Source organism: Lepidochelys kempii, chromosome 20, assembly GCF_965140265.1.
Source record: "Lepidochelys kempii isolate rLepKem1 chromosome 20, rLepKem1.hap2, whole genome shotgun sequence".
NCBI lineage: Eukaryota > Metazoa > Chordata > Testudines > Cheloniidae > Lepidochelys > Lepidochelys kempii.
This window is the reverse complement of record NC_133275.1, coordinates 5960519-5983892: the sequence shown is the minus strand read 5'-3', so window position 1 is coordinate 5983892 and position 23374 is coordinate 5960519. Positions and strand designations below refer to the sequence as shown.

Here is a 23374-nt window from a genome sequence, read left to right as displayed (position 1 = left end):
CCATTGAAAATCAGTGGGATTTAGGCTCCTAAGTCACTTGGGGGCTCTTGGAAGTGTTACATTCAGCCGTCTTGCATTTTCACCTCCCGCCCCTCGTGGAAGGGAGAGGAGGAGGAAATCACAGTAATTTTTTTTTATACATCGGGGGGAAATGTTCCTTATTCACCATCTCCCAGCTTAGAAATGGCTGCAGGCAATTTGCTTATCCCCCACACGTCACCTGGAAGCATAGACCAAGCAGGGAAAATTCCCAAAAGATGTATGTTTCAGACAGCTATAGCTATTCAAAAATGAGCATATAATGGAAAGTGTTTGACAGCCAGTTTTAGCTGGCACTGCCTACACGCCTAATCATATATTTGTCTTTCTGTGGCACTCCTAATCCATGGGACTTGAAACATGTTGCAAACAATAATGCACAATGCATATTTTCTCCTGAGAAATGGGCTATAAGTCGGGAAGTGCAGGGAAAGAGAGGTAAATTGAGGGATTCTGTCACCATCCTATTCCCTGACCTATTCGTTACATTTTAAAGCCTGAGAAATTAAGAATAGATAGGGGGTTACAAAACTGCATTGTCTTTGGCGTGTATCAAAACCACAGGTCCCAAATGTGGTTTCAATACAAATGTGTCTTCTAGAGAACCTGCTAAATAACAAAACCCTTCTAGGTTTGTTCCAAATACTCTGTGCATCCAGTCAGCTTAAATACACAGCAGCAGCTCTTGCATCAAATACGGCAATACAATACAGCAAACATACAGCTTACTCCTTTCTTTCCCTTCCCACTGCTTATCTTATTTCCCATTGTAGCTCTAGTCTCCTCTGTTCTATTTTCTCCCTTCTTTCAAGCCATTCATACTTCCTCTGCCTGTTACAATTATGTATTATTTTAGATTATTTTTATGGTTTGAGACAAAGTTAGTTTTCAACACTAATATCTTCTAGGACAACATCAATGATTTTATAATCTTTTGTTTCTGTAATCTAAAACCTAATGTACCTTTAAAGCTGAGCTTTCAGAGGAACCTAAGGGAATTAGGCACCCAAATCAGGCATCTACTTCCCTTAGTTTCCTTTGAACATCCCTGTCTGAAGTTTAAAATGAAGATTAGAATTTTGAATCCAAACTGAAAACCTGTTTTAAGAATGAGAATGGGGCATAAGGAACAGAAATTTGCATAGAGAGTATATTAAAAACTAGCAAGAGTTTGATTAATATTATTTCTTTTGCTTTGGGTAGGATCTGACTCAGTCATTGTGCTCAAGGTAAAAGATTCCAGAACTCCGACTCCAAGGTAAGTTTGTAAAATGGCATATATAAAAAAGGGTGTTAATTACTCTCAAAATATCTTCCTGCCTCTGGCTAATTGGCTGTTTCTTTGCTCTATCACTGCCAACTTGCGCAGATTCTGCACTTGGATTATTTTTTCCATAAGACTAGGTTAGTCATCTAGTCCGATCACCCGCATGTTGCAGGGTACCTCCCTCCACTGCTTCCACGGACATCTAGCACGTCCCTGAGTCTTCAGTGACGGTGCCTTGAGCAGCTCCCTTTGGAGTTTGCCCAGTTGCTCTGTTGAGTACTGCTTCCTAATATCTAGACTAAACGTTTCTCTGCTTAGCTCAGGCTGTTGCTCCTTATGTCATTATCTTCTGCGATTGTGAATAATTCCCTTCAGTGGAAACCTTTCCTGGAATTCATTTCTAGACTGTGGCATTGTCTCTGTGAGTCTGCAGCTGAATCTACATGAATTAAATCTCCCCCGTTCTCTCCTTAGTGTCTGATGCACTGATCCTTGTATCATCTTTGTCACCTGTTTTAATTTTCCTGAGTCTCTCTTTTCACTTCTTAAATTGATGTGTATGGGCCTGGGAGGACCATTCCAGGTGGCACAATTCTAGTGATGTGCAGAGCAATACTCTCACCTGCCTAGTTCTGCAAGCAATTTCACTACATATACATCTTTAAATAGCATTGTCTGTCTTCATAATGGCATCACACTGTGACCTTTTTAGTTTGCTTTCCCACTGTTTTTTTTCCCCCTTGTAGGCTTGATATTTTCCGTGTAACTGACTTCCCCCAGCTTGTATCATAGCTGATATCCTGGCAGAAAGTTAAATGTAGAAATGGTTTCTTTGCAATGTATAAAATCTAAGCACAGAATCTGAAGGGTCAGATTTTCCAAAGTGCTTAGCAACCCCCATTGGAAAATCAAGGCCAGGGCTACTCTTAAAAGTTTTGCTGGCATAATTAAACTGGCAAAACCTTCCTAGTATAGTGACAGCTGTACTGGGGTGAAAGTGCTTTTGCTGATGTAGTTTGTCAGCTCCTTGAACTGGCAAAGGCACTCTGAGGTTGGTATAGGTTTATCTACACTAGGACGTACATAGCTATATTGGTAAAAATTCACGTCTCTAACTGACATAGCTATGCTGATCTGACTTTTAAGTGTATTGCTGTTGTTATTTCTGTTACAGATTGCAATAAAAGGCCCACTAACCCAATAATTTTGGCTAATACTATATTAAACTTTCATTTGATGGTGAAGGGCTGAAGTTACTTTTAAAATAAACTAGGGGGAAAATATTTGTCCTCTGAGAAATAATTCAGGTTGCTGTAGGAACTTTTGTGTATTCCTGTTTCTGTTGATACTTCTGTGGCGCAGCAATCATGTTCTTATGTTGATTGATCATGTTCTTATGTTGAACTTTCCTTTCCTCTCATGACTGGGTTGGTATGCATGTAATTGACTTGAACCTTAACGCTAAAGATGGTCTTAAATTTTTCACATTTCATCCAAGGGTCATGGGCATACTCAGATTGCAATTATTTGTTATGTGAGCAATTAAAACAGTTGTCTACTGTCCATGTAGAGCAATATTCACATTTTGTCTTGTTTTTTCCCCCTCTTTTAGCCTCCCTTTCTTCCAAGCAGAACTGTGGATCAAAGAATTGTAAGTTCCTCACATTTTGATTCTTTCCGTTTGCTTTGGTTTGTTTTTATTCAGAAGGTCAACAAATGATCTAACATCTCTAAGATCTAGACCAGTTTTACATGGTGTGTAGGCACCTAAAGATGCAGATAGGTACCTAATGTGATTTACAAAAACACCTGTCTGCAGCTTTAGTTATCTAAATAACTTTGTATATCTGGCACCCATCTCTGTCCAGATGGCTAAATTCTCATCCAGGCCCTTATCTGATGTCTTGTCTTGTGCATTCACCTCCTTTCTGTCCTTGACTATTGCAATCTTGCCTCCCTTCAGTCCATTCAGAATCTTGCCCTCTTCCTAGCTTCAATCATATCTCCTCTGTCATGGAATCCATCCCCCGGCTCTATCTTTCACACGTTGCATACAAGCTTCTTGACCTTCACCTTAAGGTGCTTTGCAGTTTAGCTCCTCCCAGCCTATCAGATCTATCACAGCATTGACAGCTACCTTTCTACCAGCTTCTTCTACCTGTTAGTCTGCTTTTCCCTCAAGTACCTCTGTGCTTTCTCCCATGTCATCCCCTTAAGCCTTGTACAAACTTTTCCCAGGAGTTACTTATCCTCCCTCAGTTCCCTTCATAAGGTTCACTTCCTCTGTGATGCCTACAGAATGTTTCCAACGTGTAACAGTGAGGCAGGTGACAATACGGTGACCAAATAGCAAGCGTGAAAAATCGGGACGGGGTGGGGGGTAATAGGAGCCTAGGTAAGAAAAAAGCCCCAAATACTGGGACTGTCCCTACAAAATCGGGACATCTGGTCACCCTAGGTGACAAGCTACATTGTGCATGTGGACTGACTTCAATGGGAACACTCACATACTGTAAAGTCAAGCATGTGTTGAAGTACTTTGCTGGATCATGGCCAGAGGACTCGGCACTTTGCAGGAGTAAGCCATGTATTAAGTGCTATAGTGACGCTGATTCCCATTGCTTTGCTTGGTTCTGGGCTGTGCTATGGTTCTCTTCCTGCTAGAGACACCTGATTCATCCCATTTTTGCCTTGAAAAACAAAAGCAAACCACCACTGCTCCCTCTCTGGAAGTTCTTGGGCTGTAGTGAGACAGGTGGGGTGGGAGAGGACACAGCTGTCTTTCGGAGAGATAGAATCATAGAATATCAGAGTTGGAAGGGACCTCAGGAGGTCATCTAGTCCCACCTCCTGCTCAAAGCAGGACCAATCCCCAACTAAATCATCCCAGCCAGGGCTTTGTCAAGCCTGACCTTAAAAACCTTTAAGGAAGGAGATTCCACCACCTCCCTAGGTAACCCATTCCAGTGCTTCACCACCCTCCAAAAGTCTGATGCTCTACTGACTGAGCTAGCTAGGCTCACAGATGCTTATTGTTTGCCCACCTGCCTGAAATCTGCACTGTTTGTTCTGTGCTGGTGGAAAGTAAGTAACAGAAGGTGAAAAATTCTCAGTATTTCAGGTACTTGGTATCCATAACCCCTTTGCTGCTGCCAGAATATGAACTGTTTAAGCCACCCAAGTAAACATGAATTGCAGATAATACAAAATATGTTCCATAGTGCCCGAGCTGTGCACAGTTAATTTGTTAATGTAGGCAAGAAGCTAACCCAGTAGCTGTAGTAGTTTAATACGATCTGTTTTCCTTTTGTGGTCCTCTTTAACACTTGCAACAAACACGCTCTTTGTACCAACGTCTTTGTTTTCCAGAACCAGCGTCTACGATTCACGAGCTCGGGAGAGATGGCGTCAAATAGAAGAGCAGAAAGCTTTGGCGTTGCAGCTGCAGAGCCAGGTGAAACATCTGGGCATATCTAGCACGGAGCGTTAGGGTTTAAAGCTGCCTCCCAGGTTCTCCAGATAGTTGGTGGCTTAAAATATATAGAGTTGGAAGTAGCGTGAGCCAGTGGTTATGCTGCCGGACTGGGGATCACAAATAAATGTGTGCTAAATAGAGGGGATTGCAAATGAAAATGGAAATCAGAAGGGGTCATGAGGAAACAAAACAAAAAATAAACTGTAGGGAGGTGGAAGGATTTTATCTCCCCTTTTCCCCTTTTGAGGCCATTGGTGTCTGGGGCAAACGCTACCCATAAGCATCTCTCTCTAGCCTCTGCCTGCCTGGCCAGCTGGCATCATTGGACCTGTGTTGCTCCCTCACTAGCCAAGGTACAGAGCTTATTTGAATCTAGGTCTCCACAGGCAAAGGCTTAAGGGCGTGAACCAAAACGCTCCTCCTATTGACTGTCATGGGACAGGGTTTTGGGATTAGGGGCCTTCAGTGCATGGACTCACCCACTACATTGCTCCTTTTGACTTTCTACCATGGGGTCGGCAACCTATGGCACTCTGCTGCCTGGGTTCTGTCCGCCGACCCCGGGTCCTGGCCACCGGCCCTGCTCATCCCACTGCTGGCCTGGATGGACAGAACCCCGGGCCGGCAGTGGGCTAAGTGGGGCTGGCAGCCGGTACCCGGGCTGGCAGAGGCCGGTGGATAGAACCCCAGAGCAGCAGCGGACTGAGCTGCTCAGCTTGCTGCCGGTCTGGGGTTCCGTCCGCCGGCCCCCACTGCCGGTCTGGGGTTCCGTCTGCCGGACCCTGTAAATGTAAAATGTATTACTGGCATGCAAAACGTTAAATTAGAGTGAATAAATGAAGACTTGGCACACCACTTCTGAAAGGTTGCCGACCCCTGTTGTACCAGAATCTGTTGCTCTAAAATGAGTCCCTCTGTCCAAGACAGTGGTTGGGAATTGGACACCTAATGCCCAGAAGGTGCCACAAAAATCCTCGGCTGTTATTCTAACCTAAAGATCTCTCTTTCAGAGATTGCAGGAGCAGGAACACTTGATACAGGATCCAGTGGATTTGAATCTTCGAGTGCCTCTTGAGAAAGAGATCCCTGTCACAGTTCTCCCAGAAGAGAAAGAGAATGCTAAATCAGCTGATAATGAAGAGGAATTCCCTGAAATCACAGAGGTAGATCTGCATAGATTATTAACACTTGAGGCAATTAGCAAGTCTTGGAGAAGCACTCTGTGTGGCAGATGTTGATCTTGAAATTGATTCAAAATACCATGGGGAGGAAGGGAAAATAGTACACTAAAAGTTATTCATTAAGTAAAGCAAGGCAGGGTGTCTTTCTAAAAGATATGCTATAGCTCATACAGGAGTTACAGACTTGACGCAGGTCTTGATGGATGAGGTTCTCTGGCCTGTGTGATACAGGAGGTCAGACTCCTTTCTGGCCCTAAAATCCAGAATCCCAATGAAGCCAAAGAATAGAGGGGCTTCCACATGGACAGTCTCTGCCCAGTATTGTTCCTGCTGCCATTGCTTCAAGCCAGTTTTGTATTTTTCCAGTGGGATTAACTAACCAGACGCCCAAATCCTCATTGTGCTTCTGCAGTGTCATTGTCACATCATTCAGAGATGTCTGGTGGCGTGTTCTTAATTTAGGCCTTGTCTCCACATGGTTTTTTGTGCCGGATTCCTGAGCTCAGCATTCCAGGTTCTTTTTGCTTGTTGGAGCTGTCGTAGGACCAAGCCTTTCCCTTTCCCCATTGGAAAGGGAAAGCTCTTTACTAGTTTAGGTAGCTAGAACGCTTGAGTTTGTGGGACTAGAATATCAGAATCTCCTTTTTGTTCCCATCACATATGTGTCCTCTGTAGGAAATGGAGAAGGAAATCAAGAGCGTATTCCGCAGTGGAAACCAGGATGAGATCCTGAGCGAAGCTTTTCGGTTAACGATAACCCGGAAAGATATTCAGACTTTGAACAACCTGAACTGGCTTAATGATGAGGTAACTCCTTCACCAACACAACTGCAGGTTCCTTACTTCTAAAAGTGAAAAGATTCTGGGGGAAGCAGTAGCTACTCCACACTAACTCTCCATGCGGACACTCTTACTGCACACTGAGTGCCCTTAGCTAAACTGTCCGAGGGCACTTTTAGTGCACGCTGAGTGTGTCCACATGGAGAGGTAGTGCAGAATAGCTGATACGCTTTAAAATCAGACCCTAGCTTACTGCATTCATACAGCCCTGGGTAGTAACGAGAGCTAAGCGCATAATTGACTTTTCAGTTTAACACCCCCCGCCCCCCCCCAAAAAAAATTGGTTTGGATCCAATGAAATGTCACATGTCAATTCCAGTCAACATTTCTGATTTTTTTTTTCCTTCAGTTTTGGCTGAAAAAAACAATCCACCAAATTTGACCCAGATTCAAAACTAGTTTCTGTGTTCCAAAAAGTTCATTTTTCAGCACTTTACTATTCAAATTTTTTTTTTTGCTCTGCTCTAGTAAGTAGCCTTGTCACCTTTTCTTCCCCCCCACCCCCCTTCTTCTCTAAGGCTACTGAGGAAGGAGTGGGCTGATGGTGGATAATCTGAATGGGCAGTGTTTTGCTAAATTTTAACGTAAGGGCTAGTAGTCCACAGTGCAGAATGGGTACCTGTAGCTACGCTGTAGGAACTCTGAAGAAGTAACTACTACTTAGTAGAGCTTAGGGACAAAAGTTCAAAATCCAAGTCATTAACATTAAGTTCTGAAATCCATTTTTAGAAAATATTCTTTTGCTCAGAAAACTTCACTTTTTCACGTGCATGCAAAGTAATTATTGCAAAGTTATCAACACACATGGATGATTTTCCCTCCCAGATAATTAATTTCTACATGAATTTGCTGATGGAACGAAGCAAAGAGAAGGGGTTGCCAACAGTTCATGCATTTAATACCTTCTTTTTTACCAAATTAAAAACTGCTGGGTACCAAGCAGTGAAACGGTGGACAAAAAAGGTGGATGTTTTCTCTGTGGATGTTCTCTTGGTGCCTATTCATCTTGGAGTCCATTGGTGCCTAGCTGTGAGTATTCATTTGTTTAATGTTGTATTAAAAAGAATGAATAGCTGGAACAGATGCAGCATGAATTCGTTTAACCTCCCCATCTGTTTTGTGGTTTGTGCACCGGGCAGATATACCCTGAGAAATTCACATTCATGGCTAAAGATCGGGAATTCTATGGTGGGCCACAAAATATCTGTAATTTTTAAAGCGTGATTCTAACCTAAAAAGTGGCTCTGTAAAAATGAGGTGACATCATTTTTGTCTTCCTGGGATTCACGTCAGATTTGCTCAGTTTTTGCATAAAGAGATTTCACCGTTGGTCCCACAAACTCATCCTACGCTCTGACAGCCAGTCAAGGTTTTTCACTCTGATTTATGATTACCAGTAATAAAGGGTTCTGTGGGCCAAATTAAGCCCTCTGCTGTACCTGCACACCTCCGTGGTCCCTCCGAGACTCCTGTCCAAACCTACCTGAGGTTGATAAGAGAAACATGGAAAAGCAGCGGTGGTGATAGTGAGCAGCAAAACCAGATGTGTCCTCTCTCTCTACTGCCCTTGGAATACTGCATGCAGTTCTTGGCACTTCAGCACCAGAAAAATGTAGCCCAATTGGAGGGAGTGCAAAATTAAGCAACCTCCTGCTACCTTACAATAACAATAGGCATGTGAAATCTAAGAGCAGGAGTAAGTAGAATAGTAATTGAGGAAAAGGGTGGTGCAGTAGTTAAAGTGCTAGCCCTGGACTTAGGAGACCTGGGTTCAATTTCCTGCTCTACCACAGACATCCTGTGTGACCTTGGCCAAGTCACTTAGTCTCTCTGTGCCTCATTTCCCCAGTTGTAAAAATGTGGATAATAGCCTTGCCCTTCCCCACAGAGGTATGTTGTGAGTATAAATATGTTAAAGATTGCACGGTGCACTGATGCTGTGGTAATGGGGGCCATAAAAGGACCATTTGATAGAAAAGTCCTCTGAGAAATCCTTGAGATTTCAAGGGACATCCCTGTGGATGGTCTAAATTCCTGTCAGTTTTTTTTTCTTATCCTTGCTTTACAGAGAATACGGCTCTAGATTTGCAGAATATATGTCCTGGGAAAGAGGAAGTCACTTTGTTTACTGTATTATTAACAAGACTTTCTCTTTATGTAGGTTATAGACTTCAGGAAGAAAACCATCACCTATTACGATTCTATGGGTGGAATAAACAACGAAGCCTGCAGGATACTGTTGTGAGTAGCTGATCTGTATTTGAGTGTCACTGTTTTGTCTAAATGTTACAAATATTTCTGTCCCTTACTAAATGATGAAGTAACACATGAGACATTTAAGATTCCGAGAATAGATGGAAAGCCGTGCTCTTGGCCACAGTTAGTAGCTGAACATCCAGAAACAGCTAAGGATACAGCAGGACCCTGCTCCCACTGTGGTTTGGTCAAAGGCACACCCTCTTAGTTGAGGGAGCAGGTGTTGCCACCATGTCTTCCAGCTGTTTCCCCACAGTGTAACTTCTGTTTTATGTGGGGTTGGCCTAACCTTGCTAACTCTCATCCCAAAACCCAGCCTCTGCTTGACACTGGGGAATCTGAGCTTCTGCCATATCTGGGCCTAAGGAAATAAACACATGGAGCTGTGACATTGGTATACTGAAGACATTGTAGTCCACTGCCTCACTATCTTCTCTAAGAACCACCTGTGTTGAACAGAAAGGTGATGAAATAGAACCATGTGGGTGCACTACATAAGTGGTCCATCAGGGTATGCAAACTATTGCACAATGCTATTCTCTATGTCCAGGGAATGGAACCACAGGAGCACCTGGGCCTTTCCTTGTCGAGGCTCCTAGGTGTGTCGCTGACCGATCTAAAAGAATCAGCATGGACACTTGATCTTCATCCGTTGCCAGAAGATCGTCAGCCAGTGAGACCAGAGTAGTTTCCATAAAATACTCAGTCTTAACGCCCCCCTCCCCTCCCCCCACTGACCTATAAATTACAGACATCGGAGCACTCCAGCTATTTCCAGATTCTGTGCTGCTACTTTTTCTGTGATCTTTGTCACAGTGCAGGGCAGCTACACCTGGATACCCCCTCAGTAGTTCAGCAAGGGCACCTGCTCTCTGCTTTCAGCTCCCCCGGCTGTCGCCTTTCTGTGGTGGAGAGCTGCATCTCTCTTCTGACCAGGGTATTCCCAGACTACACCGTTCTCTTGCCTTTATTGTGTAATTCCCAGCACAGTCAGATTGTCCCAGGATGCCTTCTTGCTTTCTCTTCGGAGACGGGTAACAGTATAAGTACTACAGATAAAAGCGATCACACACCGTTTTCTAGGCAAACCTGCTTCAGTCTTAAGGTAAAAAGGATTACAGAGAAAACCCATTAAAACACAATAAAAGAACCTACACGCATACTAGTAGATTTATCAGAGATCATCCCAACCCTCACATAGGCCTGTCAGGTGCAGTCTTTTAATAACTTCCTTAGTGGCATCCTTGTGGTTACAAGTTCATCAGAGACTCAGCTTCAAACAAGCACACTCATAACATGTTCAGTTGCTTTTTGTACACTTCAGGGGTCTTTGAACAGGAGTTTCCAGGAGCAGGAAGTATGCAAAGGATCTCTTTTCCCTAGGGCATATCTTCAAAAGGTTGGCTTTGGAGTGGGAAAATTTGTATTCTCCTCACCTCAAGATATTTCCTGCAGAAGTCCACTTCTCATGTATTATTCCAAAAAGACCTTTAGTCTTCCTTCCAAAGATGAACACAGTCTTGTCTTTCTGCTACAGAAGTTCTGTAAAATCTCACAATAGTACATAAACATTTGCATTTGTAATACAATGACTGCCAAAAACACTAATTCAGTAAGATTTAATTTAATTCACTAAACTTAATCTTAACTACATTAAATTTGCTCTGGATATTTCAGGAAATTGTCAATCCATCACAGTCTCTCTGAAAGAAAGAAAGCAGGACTGATTTTCAGATTAAAGAGATGGATTCTGGTCAAGAATCCAACATCTGCCTCTGAGAGATGGCACCTGTTGACATCTCCGGGAATGAACCCAGTGTTTCCGCTCTGGATTTTGCAAGCCTAGTGCCCACGTACTTACCGTGGCCTGTTCGTGTCAAATAGCTTGGTAACCTAGCTCCTCCATTGCAGACTGACACATTCTTCCTGCTTTCCCCCCACCCTCCAAAAACCACGAAATATATCACTCTCCCAAGAGGATCATTAAGAACCAGGATGCCCTAGGTGGTGGGTGGCTTGTGTCTCGTGCTGAGCACCAGAGCTCCTGATGAAAGTCTGGGAATGTCATTTATGTCCCTAATGAATCTCAAGGCATGAATGTGCCTTAGTTTCTGTTACCAACCTGGACTGGGGCTAAGATATTTTTCTTTCTGACTCATGCTGAAAATCAGTTCCTGCTGTCGTGCCTGTGAGCATGACTCTTGGATATATGTGCAACCTTCAGTGCAAACAGGCTTGCCCAAAGAGTCTGGAGACTTGAAAGGAGCTTTCATTTGAAGTATTGCGAAATCCAGAAAAGAAAAGAAATAAAGAATCCAGTTTGAATCAGCCCCTGCACTTTCCCATACCAAGAAGCTGGGTCATTAGAGCAGGGTTACAAATGCAGCAGCGTACAAAAAGGCAAAAACTTGCAAAGGTTCTCAAGTCCTATTTTCAGAAGTCTTTGAAGTGCAGAGGTCCCCAGGTCTCATTTAAAATTAGTGGGACTTTTGAATATAGGACTCAGGCTGCTATGTCCCTTAATGTAGTTCTTATTCTAGGTTTAAATGGGTCTGGTAGCTAAATCTCTCAAGAGTCACAGCGCACTCAAGTGATGCGCTCTGGTATTGCAGGGGATGTGTTTTGTACTTTTTCTGAAATCCTTTCTGGTTTCTCTCTGCACCGAGTGAGTCATATTTAGAATTGGAACAATCTGCTATAATGTAAATGTTTATGTAAATGAAATATGGACATGAAGGAGACAAGTGCAATATAAATGCCTAGCTAGGAATCCCTTTCAATATAATATTGATTGTATTTAGCACTTTTCATCCCTTAAGATCTCCAAGTGCTTTCTGAGTTCCATATGCCAGAATAACTTCACTCACTACAAAAATAGCTACAAGGCTTCTCTTCCATTTCTGAGTAGCTAGGCTGAGAGTCATAGATTCCAAGGCCAGAAGAGACCATTGTGATCATTTAGCCTATCTTCCTGGATAGCACAGGCCAGAGAACTTCCCCAAAATAATTCCTAGAGCAGCTCTTGTAGCAAAACATCCAGTCTTCGTTTAAAAACTGTCATTGATGGAAAATCCACCATGACCCTGGTAAATTGCTCCAATGATTGATTAATCTCACTGTTAAAAATTTACACCTTATTTCCAGTCTGAATGAGACAAATCCGTGAGAAAGGAAGAATTATGAGAAAAACATAAAACCTCTGAAAATGGGCTTAAAATACAGTGGTCTCAGACTTAACTGCTGTTGCGATAGCAAGAAGTCACCAACATCTGGTAAATAAGGCTACAACTGAGATGTGATCAAGTAAGTCAGGAGGTTTTGCCTAGTAGTGCATTTAGGGTTTGGGATGAGGACCCAGCTCTTTAGATCGCTAGCTAACAAAACTGTTAAGCTACCACATAGTGGCCTTAGATTTTGGCCTATTGGCTAATGGGATAGGTGGGATTTGAGATAGAGACCCAAGATTTCAGCCTATTGGCTAACAGCACGGTTGGAATCGACAGTAGCAATGTGCAATTACAGCTCATTCTATGCCCGTGCCATAATTGCTTTTCCCTTTGTTTCCTTTTAGGAGGCTTTTTTGGTTGAATGCACTGGGAGGATCACACCGGGAAGAGGGGACGGAGGTCCTATTCATGGTTAGTGACCCTTTCATGCTTTCAATCTTTAGAGCTTCCTGAAGGTGGTGAGTTTTTAAATAATTTTTAGCCCCATTTTACTGATGGGAATGATTTTCAGGCATAGAGCGGTTCGGTGATTTGCTGAAGGTCAAATGGCCAGGAATGAATAATGGTTCCCCAGCTTTCTATAGCTGGGTGAATGTCATGGGAGTTGTGCTCTGTGTTGCTATTTGGGGGCCTGGGGTATGTGAATGTCATGGTAGCTGTGCATTAGACCTTGCAAGCGAAGTAGGGTTGGCCTGGTCAGTATTTGGATGGGAGATCTTTCAAGAAGGTGATGCTGGTTATTCAGCTTGTTTTTTTGATTATCTTCCTTCATAAATCCAGTGCCTGGTAGCAAAGTACCCTGGACTGTACTAGGAGGTTCTGCGTTTTGACTCGGGCTTGTACACGCTACCTCTTATGTTGGCATAACTGATGTCACTCAGGTGTGTGAATAAAGCCACACCCTGAGCGACGTAAGTTGCGCCGATATGGACAGTGTTATGTCGGCGGGAGAGCTTCTCCCACTGACATAGCTACCACCTCTCGCGGAAGCAGTTACGATGCCAGCAGGAGAGCTCTCTCCTCTTGGCATAGAGCGTCTTCACCAGACGTGCTACAGCAGCACAGCTATGCTGCTGTAACACTTCGAGTGTAGACTAGCCCCCAGATGTAAAACTAAGGTCTTTACCTTTTATGGTCATTACAAATCTCAGTATCGTTTTCTCAAGAATAGGAGTGATAAAGGGACCACTTAAAAATCAACCTTACTAAATCTTTTTATCTATGGTTATAAGTCTCACCTAAGAATGCCTAGAACTTGAAAGATTAGAGGGGAACGTTTTCTCTGGTTTTTCAGTTTTTTTAAACCCTGTGCTTGTAGCAACACATTGTGCATCGATTTCAATGTTTTACCTTCAGAGTCAGTCAATTTCTTCTCGTTTGTGAAGATCTTGGAGGGAAAAATATTTTAAAATTTACATTATAAATCCACAGAAATTTATGGGGGTGGGGGGATTTAGGAGCTGAAGACTCTTAGTTATACTATTTTAAAAATACCTGACTATATCAATTTGATTTATCCCTTTTAATCCAAATGTCATGACCAAATGCAACTTGGAAAAATTAAATTTCTGCCCCCATAAATTTCCTCATGCAGTTTCAACTGGAGAGATGCATTTTCTTTCCCTCCCTAAAAACTTGTTCTGGGTTGTTGCTTATGCACAGTTGTTGCCATGTGTATGTGGCTACATTCCTGCAGTGGCTTGAGTGGTCCTTATATGTGCAGACTGTAAATCACCAAGGGATACTTCTGGAAAACCGCAAAAGAGATGGTCACTGTTAATGATAGTATGTAGTTGTTAATTCCCGTGCTGTTCTAGAAACCATAATGTAGAATTTCCTGGCCTTTGTGCATTTACCCTCTCAACCCGCATTGCAGTAATATGGTTTGCAATTACTCTAGATCTAAATTTCTAGATTACATGAGCTGCTGAATCTAGTTCTTCACTAAAGCTCATATGCTGTGTTTACACCTCAGCTGCATTCCCTTTACCCACTACACCTTGATCCTGCTCTTGACTCCCCAGGCCTGCCCAGAGTCTCAGGGTTCACCCACAGAGATCCAGTTGCAGAACTGAGGTCTCATTCTGAAATACATTCCAGTTGATCTCGCCTGATGCATTCTTTATAAATCTGCTATTTATTGTTCTGAGTGCTCTTCTCTTTAGAGTGTGTGCAGATCAGTATTCTCTTTGGTTATGTCATTATTTTACTAGGGATTGAATTTAGATGTGCAGACTGGTAGGATTTCTTCTCTTTAAAAAAGAAATCCTGAGAGTGCTTGTATAGTGCAATGAAAGATACAAAGCACCGAAGAATAAGAGCCAGGCAAGTTCTTGTTTTCCCTAGATCCTGACCTTTTCCCCCAGCACCATAGGATCGGGCTGCACCTATCTGCCAGTATATACCGTGGGCAGCTCAGACTTCTGCACAGGGGCTCTGCCACACTTCCAAACAGTCCCTCACAAGACTCTCTTCCTCTGGCCAGCTGTACAGGGTGGGGGCTCAGCTCTCCTTTCTTCCCGTTTACAGACTTTTTTTGACAGTTTGGGGCTAGTTGTGAGCGATTTGCCTCCCCCCACCCGCCCAACCTCTTTCCTTCTCTGGGGCCAAAACTTGGAGATTTTAAAAAATCTCCAACAAGAGAAGGCTCGTCTCCAGAACTGCACCACCTTCCAACCTCCTCTCATGTATTTGACATCATCCTTTCCTCACAGGCTGGCTGAGTCAGCCAGCTGGAATAAGCGAAAGGCGAGGAGACCCCTACCTAGAAGCCGTTGTAGAGATTGCAGTCAGCCAGCAGATCCTTGCTTAGCCAAGTGAAAGGGCTTGGAGTCTAGACAGCTTATTGAGGCTTCTCCATTTCCCCCCGTGCCAGCCAGACACTGGTAGAAAATATATTGCTTGGAACAATCTAATTTCAGCTGATATCCAGGGAGCTGGACCGCCCCCACCAGACCCTATTTGCATCCAGCAAAATGCAGATTGCCTTTTCTCAAAGGAAACATACCAATGATCATCAGGAATGGACACTTCGGTGAGGGAAGGATGGACTAGCTCCCACTCTTCATTCAGGGCTGTTCCAAGTTATCTACCTGCTGTCAGCTTAGCTACTCTGCTTTCATATACTGTGCCCATCTTATGTGCCCATGAGAGAATCTGCCATCATTTCAGCAAGTAGATTCAAGTAACACTTCTAGCACAATGGACATGTTTTGGGACTGCCCCAAGTCTTGTTCTTTCCACAGATGATCCTGGAAATCGGGAATAGACAACCTGACTGTTCTTATCTCTAGGAGGCTGATGACCTGGAGTGTCTCTGACCTTGACTACATTCGCCATGGATGGAGGAGCCCCCTCTGTGCTGCTTGTCTTGAAGCTGATGTCCATTGGCAGGATTTGCCAGTGGGGTTTGCAAAGGAAGAATTCTGCTATTAGATGGGCTTTTCTTTTTCCTCTAGCCAGGGGATGGAATTACTGGGTGGCTTCCTCATCTTCCTTTATGCTGAGACTGTTTCCAAGCATCTAAGAGGAATCCTTGAAGCTCTTTTAGGTGCACCCTTGCCCATGAGGTTATCTCTGTGCAAGAGAGAAGGTAAAGTTGGATGGTGAAGCTCTGCTCCTTCACACCTATAGGAGTATGGGAAAATTCTCCTACTAGTGCCACGATGGTAGAATTGACCACTGCTCTCAAGGACTTCTTTGCAGGGTGGCCTTGAGCTAGGCCACGGACATCCTACCATTGCACCTCATGTCTTGCCATGTGTCATCAACTCTGGCTCAGGCAAGTCTGCAGTGGATCACGTTTCCTTAGGCCGGCACCTCTGTCCAAACTGACAACCAACACTGTTTTCCTTAGCTGGTATCTTCCCACTGTGCTACTGGCTTCTGTGTCCCATCCATTCAAACCCACGGTATTTAATCTCTGTTTCCTTTCTGTGCTTACTGATCAAAACCACCACGGCAAGAAGAATCCCTGAAATTTCTGCTTTGAGAAGATGCAAGCCCTGTGGTACCTTCCAAAGGGACAACATTTTTCTTTAGAGTTTAGAGTCCTTTGTAACCAAGATTTTAAGCCTGCATTCCCTACCTTACAGGAAACCAGTTGGTCTGTCCAAGGTAGCTGAAGGAAAAAGCCTAGCATGTGTTAGATGGCAGAAGAGCAGTGAAAATTTACTTTAGGAGAACCAAACAGCTGAGGGGAAATATCATTTGTTCATCACCATTCAGCCTTAACTCCTGGGTTTGTGGAGCTTTGGAATCCTCCCACGCCAGGCAGAGCTCTGCATCACCATGGCTTGCACAGCTTCCGATAAACCGATTCCAGAATGGATCGGAGCCCTGTCAACCCACCCCCGCATCCTGAGCAGAAAGTGCCTTAACTACTACTGAGGAAACCAACCGCAAAGCTGGCCCCTGGTCATCCATCAGCACCTGCAGCAGCCTCTTTCAGCAGGAAGGTGCTCCCAGGAGCAGTCCCAAAATACTAATTTTTAGGGGAGGGGGAAATTGCATTCTTTGAATGTTCTTCTTTCTTCCCACCCTGCCAGTGTTTCCATACCCTAGTTGCTTGGGGCTGAGGATGAGGTCAAGGTCCAGGTCCAGAACTGAAAATCTGATTTTTTCCCTTTTTAGGAGTGACCTCATCCCCAGTCCACCCCACCAAGATTAGTTCTTTGGGTGATTTTTGCGATGGCCTCTTTGGAGTCCATGCCTACAGCCTGCATAAGAGGTTTATAATAAATCTACTGATAAGACATTTAGGGTTTCAATGCAGCGTGGAAGCACTCATCTGGAGAGGATTGTTTTGAGGTGTGGCCTTCAAAGAGAGGCCTGAGTTGTCTCTGGAGGAGAGACACAGCCCAAATGTCTGACAGGGGCAGAAGTCCTTTCCAGAAAAGAAATAACTAGGCAACAGATTTTTCCATTATTTCACTGGTACCACACTTGCCCTTTTCCCGTCCTCCGGCACCTGCCCCGATCTCAGTGATGGCTCAGAAGTGAGGGCCAACTTGTGAATAAATTCACGAGCCTGTTCCTTGGCAACTCTAGGCCTCATTTAGTCTGGGCTTGCTCTCTTGAATGGATTGTTTTCCTATTTTCCCTTACATTTTGTGTCTTCAAGATAGAAGTCTTCAAGGAATTTCCCTGCGGTCAGATTGGCAGGGACCTGGGGGAGGGGGTGTTGCATACTTCAAAGCATGGAGCATGGTTTACCTGTGATCCTTTGGGCATAACTCACCTAATCAGTCCTTGCCATTGCAGGGGCCTTGGGCATCGATGGCACCTCAGTCTCTCCTAGTCTCTGTATACACAGCTTAGTGTCCTGAGGACTGAAACGCTTTGGTCTAACTCAAGATTTTGGGCTTAACGTAGGAGTATTTGGGTGAAAATTAATAGCCTGTGATATACAGAAGGTCAGGATAGTAGATCTGAGGGTCCCTTTGGTCCTTAAACTCTGAAAATATTATTTCTCATGTTGTAGACAGGTTTTATAGAGCAATTTTATAGCTTGGCCTCTCTAGACTTCTGTATAGGAGTTGTCCTGACTTATTAATGCATCATCTTCGTTGCCAGTATTCCTTTCCTCCCAATGGATTTGTAAAAACCCTGTCTGTTCCCCTTTGGTTAGCAGTAGTTCATTCTGCTGCCCTGATTCCACCACCGCTTTAGCTAGTATAGCGGGTGTATTCTTGTTGGATTCTCTCCTCTTTTTTTTCTTGTGCAAACTCATTTTTTCTCTGCACATCTTTGGAGTTACTTTGGCTACTTCTTGTTTTTTCGCATTCTCTTGATGGCTTTTGTGGTCTGATGCACCTTAATTTTGGTGTTTTCAGATGTCCCATTTTCCCACTGCTGGACTGAGTGTGATTTGCTCACTAGATTTAATTCCCCAAAGATGCTTCCTTGAAATCTAATATCCTTGAGTCTTTACATTGCACCCCCCCCCCCCCCCCCGCATTACTACATTGCATTCAAATAACTCCTGACCACTAGTTCTAAGCTTTCCTATTGCACACACACACTGTCGGTCCCTCCATATTGGTAAGAAAAAGATGAAACGTTATATCAATGACCGAATGGAACCCTGGGTGAAGAGGTCTTGGAAAAAAGATTGCGGAGTTTTAGAACTGATGTTAGCAAGTTACATAGCGTCCTTCAAAGTTTAGCATCCAGGTTACTATTTAACATCTACATACCTGCAACAAATTGCTCTTGTCCACATTCACTGAGGACACCACATTAAAGTGGGAGGAGATGATGAATGAGGACAGCAGAATGTGAGCAGCAACAATCTACAGGAAGCTCTAGATACAGGAGAAGTGAGTTCAGTCTCCAAACCTAAAGCTCATTTTGAAGGAGCCTTTCCAGCCAAACCAGTTGCTATTTTGGCTCTTCCATATCATGAGTCGCCCCTTAATTAATCAGGAGATTTCTGCTGACGTGTTTGTGGCTTTGACCCTTGGCTCAGTGGATATTTTTGGGATGAGTTTCAGAGCTCTGCTCAGTCCTACTTCAGATTGCCTAGAACTTTAAAATTCTGTGTTAAAAAGCAAGAACTGCCAAGGGTGAGAGAGGAAAATATTAAATTTCCGAAGCCCAGTTCTCAGAATTAATTGGAGATGGAAGTTTTAGATAAACTATGAATTAAAAATTGATTTTTGTTTGTTTGTTTCCTCTCTAAGCACATTCTCTGTCCCCTGTTTCCTGCAGGCAATACTTAAAACAGGAAAGTCTTGACAAAAGACGGAAAGAATTTGATGCTAACGGCTGGTTGTTGCTCAGCAAGAAGAGTCAGGTGCGTTGGTCTCGCACAGTTGGAGCCCATAGTAGGGACCTGAGAGAGCTGCACAGATGGTATCGTGGCCTAATCATTCCCCGTTGTTAATCTCTCACTGTCACTTGATGGTTGTGCATGGGAAAGCTGCTCTTCTCCAAGATGAGTCAGCAGCAGCCCCAAGGGGATCCACTCTCACATCACAGAGCACACCTGAGCATAGCACTTCCATCTCACCAGGGAAGAAGGATGGCTGTGTGGTTAAGGCAGTGGAATGGGAGTTAGAAGGACCCAGGTTCTGTTCCTGGCTCTGCTTCAGCCTTTTTATGTGGCCTAAAGCAAGTCACTGCTCTCTCTGCCTCCATTTCCCATCTGTAAATTGAAGCTAATCCTCCCCGCTTCTCTACAGGGGTGTTGTAAAGACAAGTTCACCAATGACTGAGGTCCTCAGACCCTAGGGTGCCTAGATAGACATGACTACCTGGAGTCCATGATGCACCATCAGTCTCCTCATTTCAGTTGCTTCCCAGAGTGGGTTGCTCCTCACTTTTTTTTTTTTTCATCTCCATTTGACCAGGCAACTATTGGCCCATCTGTTTCAAAGCTTCATTTTGCCCCAATGCCCTAAATCTCAAGAACATGGAGACACCCTGGGGTTTTCTTACCCGCTTCATTGCTCATGGCCCTTTATCTGTGGAGCGTTTGCTAAAGTTGAGGGGAGGCTTTGGTCTCCTCTAAATCTAGAGGCTCAGAGCTTGTTTTTACTGTTAAAGGAAATCCCTCAACAAATGAATGGCAGCGACTGTGGAATGTTTGCCTGCAAATATGCTGACTGCATTACCAAAGACAGACCGATCAATTTCACTCAGGTAAGCTGGGCACTGACATGTTGGGGTGCGCTGTGGGACTAACGCAGGATCCCATTGGCAGCGGGTTGGCTCACACGGAATGATGATAGGAGGGTCAATAATGATGTTGCCAATTGACACTAAATGTCTTTATTTTCCAGATCTTCCGCTCCTTTCTCAGTTGTCAATGTCTTCTAATAGTTTTCCACACTTAGCACAATCATTCATTAGGTCCCTTAACACCCCAGGATCCGTAGGACTGGATGACACATTTGTATATCTTCAGATTTTGTTTTCCCCTTCATCAATATCTATTTTAGAGGGTCCCCCTTACTAGCTGTGCTATTCTCTTTACATGGGGGAAAAGTTCATTCTTGTGCAAAGGGCAAGGTGTGTGCATCACTCAAGTCCCCAGAGTAGGCCTTACTTCATTTGCACAGAGGATTTCTACTGGCCATACAAATTTGTGCCACCAAAGGCACCCCCACCCTCCCCAGTGTAAACACTCTTTTGTACCTTTTAAGTGGTTAATAGTAGATTGGCTTGAAAAGAACATAATGATCATGGTTTCATCTCCGCTCACACGCAGTGAAAAGAATTAAGGTTGAGATTTTCACAGTAGCTTAAGGGAGTTAGGTGCTCAAATCCCACTGAATTTCAATTCAGGCACTTGGTTACATTTCATGGGGAACAGGCACATGTGTAATTAATGCGCATTCTGTGGTGATCGGGTGTAGAAACCATCTATTAGGAAAAGGGGCATTAATGTGGGTGTCTTTTTCTCTCTCCCTTCCCCCAAGCAACACATGCCCTACTTCCGCAAGCGGATGGCCTGGGAGATCCTCCATCGCAAGCTGTTATGATGACACTGTGCCAAAAGCTGGATCCTTGAGAGATTCTGTCAAAAGCGTCCAGACTCGCCCCTCTCAGCAATCAGCAATCTCCACTCCAACAGACATGGGACTTGCGCTGGTTTCCAATCAAAGAAATCTTAAATGACTCAGTATGAGTTTTTATGAACTCTGCTCATGGACCAGTGCATGATGGGAACTGTCAGAAGCACACTCGCCTTGGGGTTTTTTTTGTGTTTTGAAACCTATTTTTACAATCCAGTGGACAACTTTGGACATTCAAGGAATTTATTTTCTGCTTCTAGAATCTCTCGCTGTCAGTTCCACAGAGCTGATTGCTCTACACTTTCAGGTTTCTAGATTTCAGGGAAGGGGAAAGCAATTACATGGGTTTCAGCATTCCCACTGTGAGCAGAAGAACCTAACTCTTAAACTTCGTGGTGGGTGGGGTGGGATTTTATGTAATGGGCATACTTGGGGATGGAAGCTTTGTGGGCTGTTAGGTACCAGCACATAGGAAGCAGCTGCTCTGTTGATTGCCAGCAAATGGGTATGCTTGCAGCTGGTAGAAACTGGACAGGAAAACGCAAGCCCTTTGTGTTGATGGTCAGAAATGGTGATTCTAACAAGGACTCATTGGTCCTTTGTATCTATTCTGCTAGTGACCCTTCTGCTCTCTTTCAAAGCCAGCATTTTTTCCCCCTAATGGCAAGCTCAGCCGACGGTCCCCTGAAATCAACGCCTACCTATCAGTCGTGCCCATGGTGCCTGAGACAGAATAGGACATGGTGCTTGCTTCTTGTAGAGCTGACAGGAAAACTACAAGCATGGGATAGTTTCTTTTGCGAGCAAATTTTTAAGCCGCCAGGAGTGAGATGATCCATGAGGCTGGATTTGCTTGGGTCAGGTGCCACTTCTACAGCATCATTTTTCTGACCAAGGAAAATAAGTCTCCCAATTTTTAACATAAAGTGTTGTTTATGGAATTCAGGTACACATACAACTTCTTGTAGATTAGGACAAGCGTACTGAGTATGATTAATTGTTTCTTATATTTATATTTGACAAGTGTTTCCCAGAGCAACGAAGAACAAACAATTTAATATGTATCTTGTTCAGCAGCTGTCCTCTTGCTTCCTTGATTTTTAAAGTCCTACCAAGAGACAATGGATTTGATTCTCGCCAGTCACCTTCATTCAGGGCATGCATTTACAGCTGAGCAGTGTGGGTGTGAAACACCCCGTATCTGAACTCTTCCCCCCACTGCTTGGTAACATTTTGCCTAGGTATAAATGATGACACAAGGTGCGAGGCCGTGGTGTTGGATCCAGGCTCTGGATTGAGGTTAAAATGTGCTTCCAGAGGCATCATTTTTAGGTACATTCAGGCTGAGATTTTCAAAGGAACCTAAGGGAATTAGGCACCAAAATCCCATTGATGTTCAGTGAGGAATTAGAAATAAAATTTTTAGAAGCACTTAAGCCTGTTGAAAGTCAATGGGATGTAGGCATTTAAGTCATTTTAGGTATTTCTGAAAACTTTTCCCTGGGTGTTTGACTCCCTTATCATTTGAAAATCCCAGCCTTTGTTTTTGCTGATGCATTCAGCTGTCTAATTTATTTTGAAGCCTGGTGTTTTTGTTTTTTGGGGGGTGGTGGGGGTCAGGGTGTGTGTGTGTGGAGGGGATGTTTGACTACAATTTCCCAAACAACCAAGCCTAGTTTCTCCAATTTATGTATCTTTTTAATTATCAAGTAAAGAATTCAATAATGTGCTTTTGTATTTTGTCTCCAAATAGGGAATATTTTTTACATTTTTTCTGTACCCGTATAAACAGTAGTTTTGTACAAAATGTCCCCACAACTAGGTTGTGTTCTTCATAGACTGGTTTGTAAATTCCTTTGTCTGTGTGTGTTTTATACCAAGCTCATTTAGTACCTTTTTTATCTTTTACTGCAAGTAAAGATCTGAAACCTGAAACTGTATTTTTTGTAATGTTACATTGTTAAACTGTCTGTAAAAGTGTCTATCCTAATAACCGAGGGACTCCAACATTGTTTCTCTAACAAACTGTTCATATAGATGGATGGCAAATTTACTTAATACATTTTTTTTGTATTTTGAAATAAATATCACTTTCAATAAGCTGTCCACACTGAGTAGTTTTAGTTTTTCCCCACAGTCGTTTCTTTACCGGGGGCCCTAAGAGGAAAGACGCATTTCATGATGAAAGGTTTCAGAGTAGCAGCCGTGTTAGTCTGTATTCGCAAAAAGAAAAGGAGGACGTGTGGCACCTTAGAGACTAAGCAATTTATTTGAGCATGAGCTTTCGTGAGCTACAGCTCACTTCACTATTACCAGCAGGAGAGTGGTATTACCTGCTGGTAATAGTGAAGTGAGCTGTAGCTCACGAAAGCTCATGCTCAAATAAATTGCTTAGTCTCTAAGGTGCCACACGTCCTCCTTTTCTTTTCATGATGAAAGATGCTTTTGGAGGATTCCCAGCTTCTGGCTTGAAGGTTTTTTCCTTTTCAGACATTTGAAATGATTGTCTCTGGTTTGTACGAGCTGTCTGTGGACCTGCTCCCATCTGTGGCACATCCCCATTATTATGG

At 43.6% G+C, this 23374-nt stretch overlaps 1 protein-coding gene across 5 annotated transcripts in view; it reads left to right on the top strand.

The window, feature by feature from the left end:
• The window catches only part of SENP1 (SUMO specific peptidase 1), a 32768-nt gene extending 9858 nt beyond the window's left edge, over positions 1-22910 (top strand). The window contains exons 9-18 of one of the 5 annotated variants that reach the window (XR_012155682.1): positions 1243-1297; positions 2919-2957; positions 4676-4760; positions 5792-5944; positions 6638-6769; positions 7628-7831; positions 8964-9043; positions 12630-12696; positions 18997-19081; positions 19834-19922. Coding sequence is in view for 3 of the 5 variants with exons in the window: in XM_073318126.1 (XP_073174227.1) it covers positions 1243-1297; positions 2919-2957; positions 4676-4760; positions 5792-5944; positions 6638-6769; positions 7628-7831; positions 8964-9043; positions 18997-19081; positions 19834-19929; positions 20709-20771 (992 nt within the window). In the remaining 2 variants the exon portion in view is untranslated. Of the gene's footprint in view, positions 1-1242; positions 1298-2918; positions 2958-4675; positions 4761-5791; positions 5945-6637; positions 6770-7627; positions 7832-8963; positions 9044-12629; positions 12697-15530; positions 15878-18996; positions 19084-19833; positions 19930-20708 lie in introns of those variants that run through there. The other 4 variants (XR_012155681.1, XM_073318126.1, XM_073318127.1 and 1 more) reach the window with 4 other exon arrangements.
• The last annotated feature ends 464 nt before the right edge of the window (positions 22911-23374 follow it).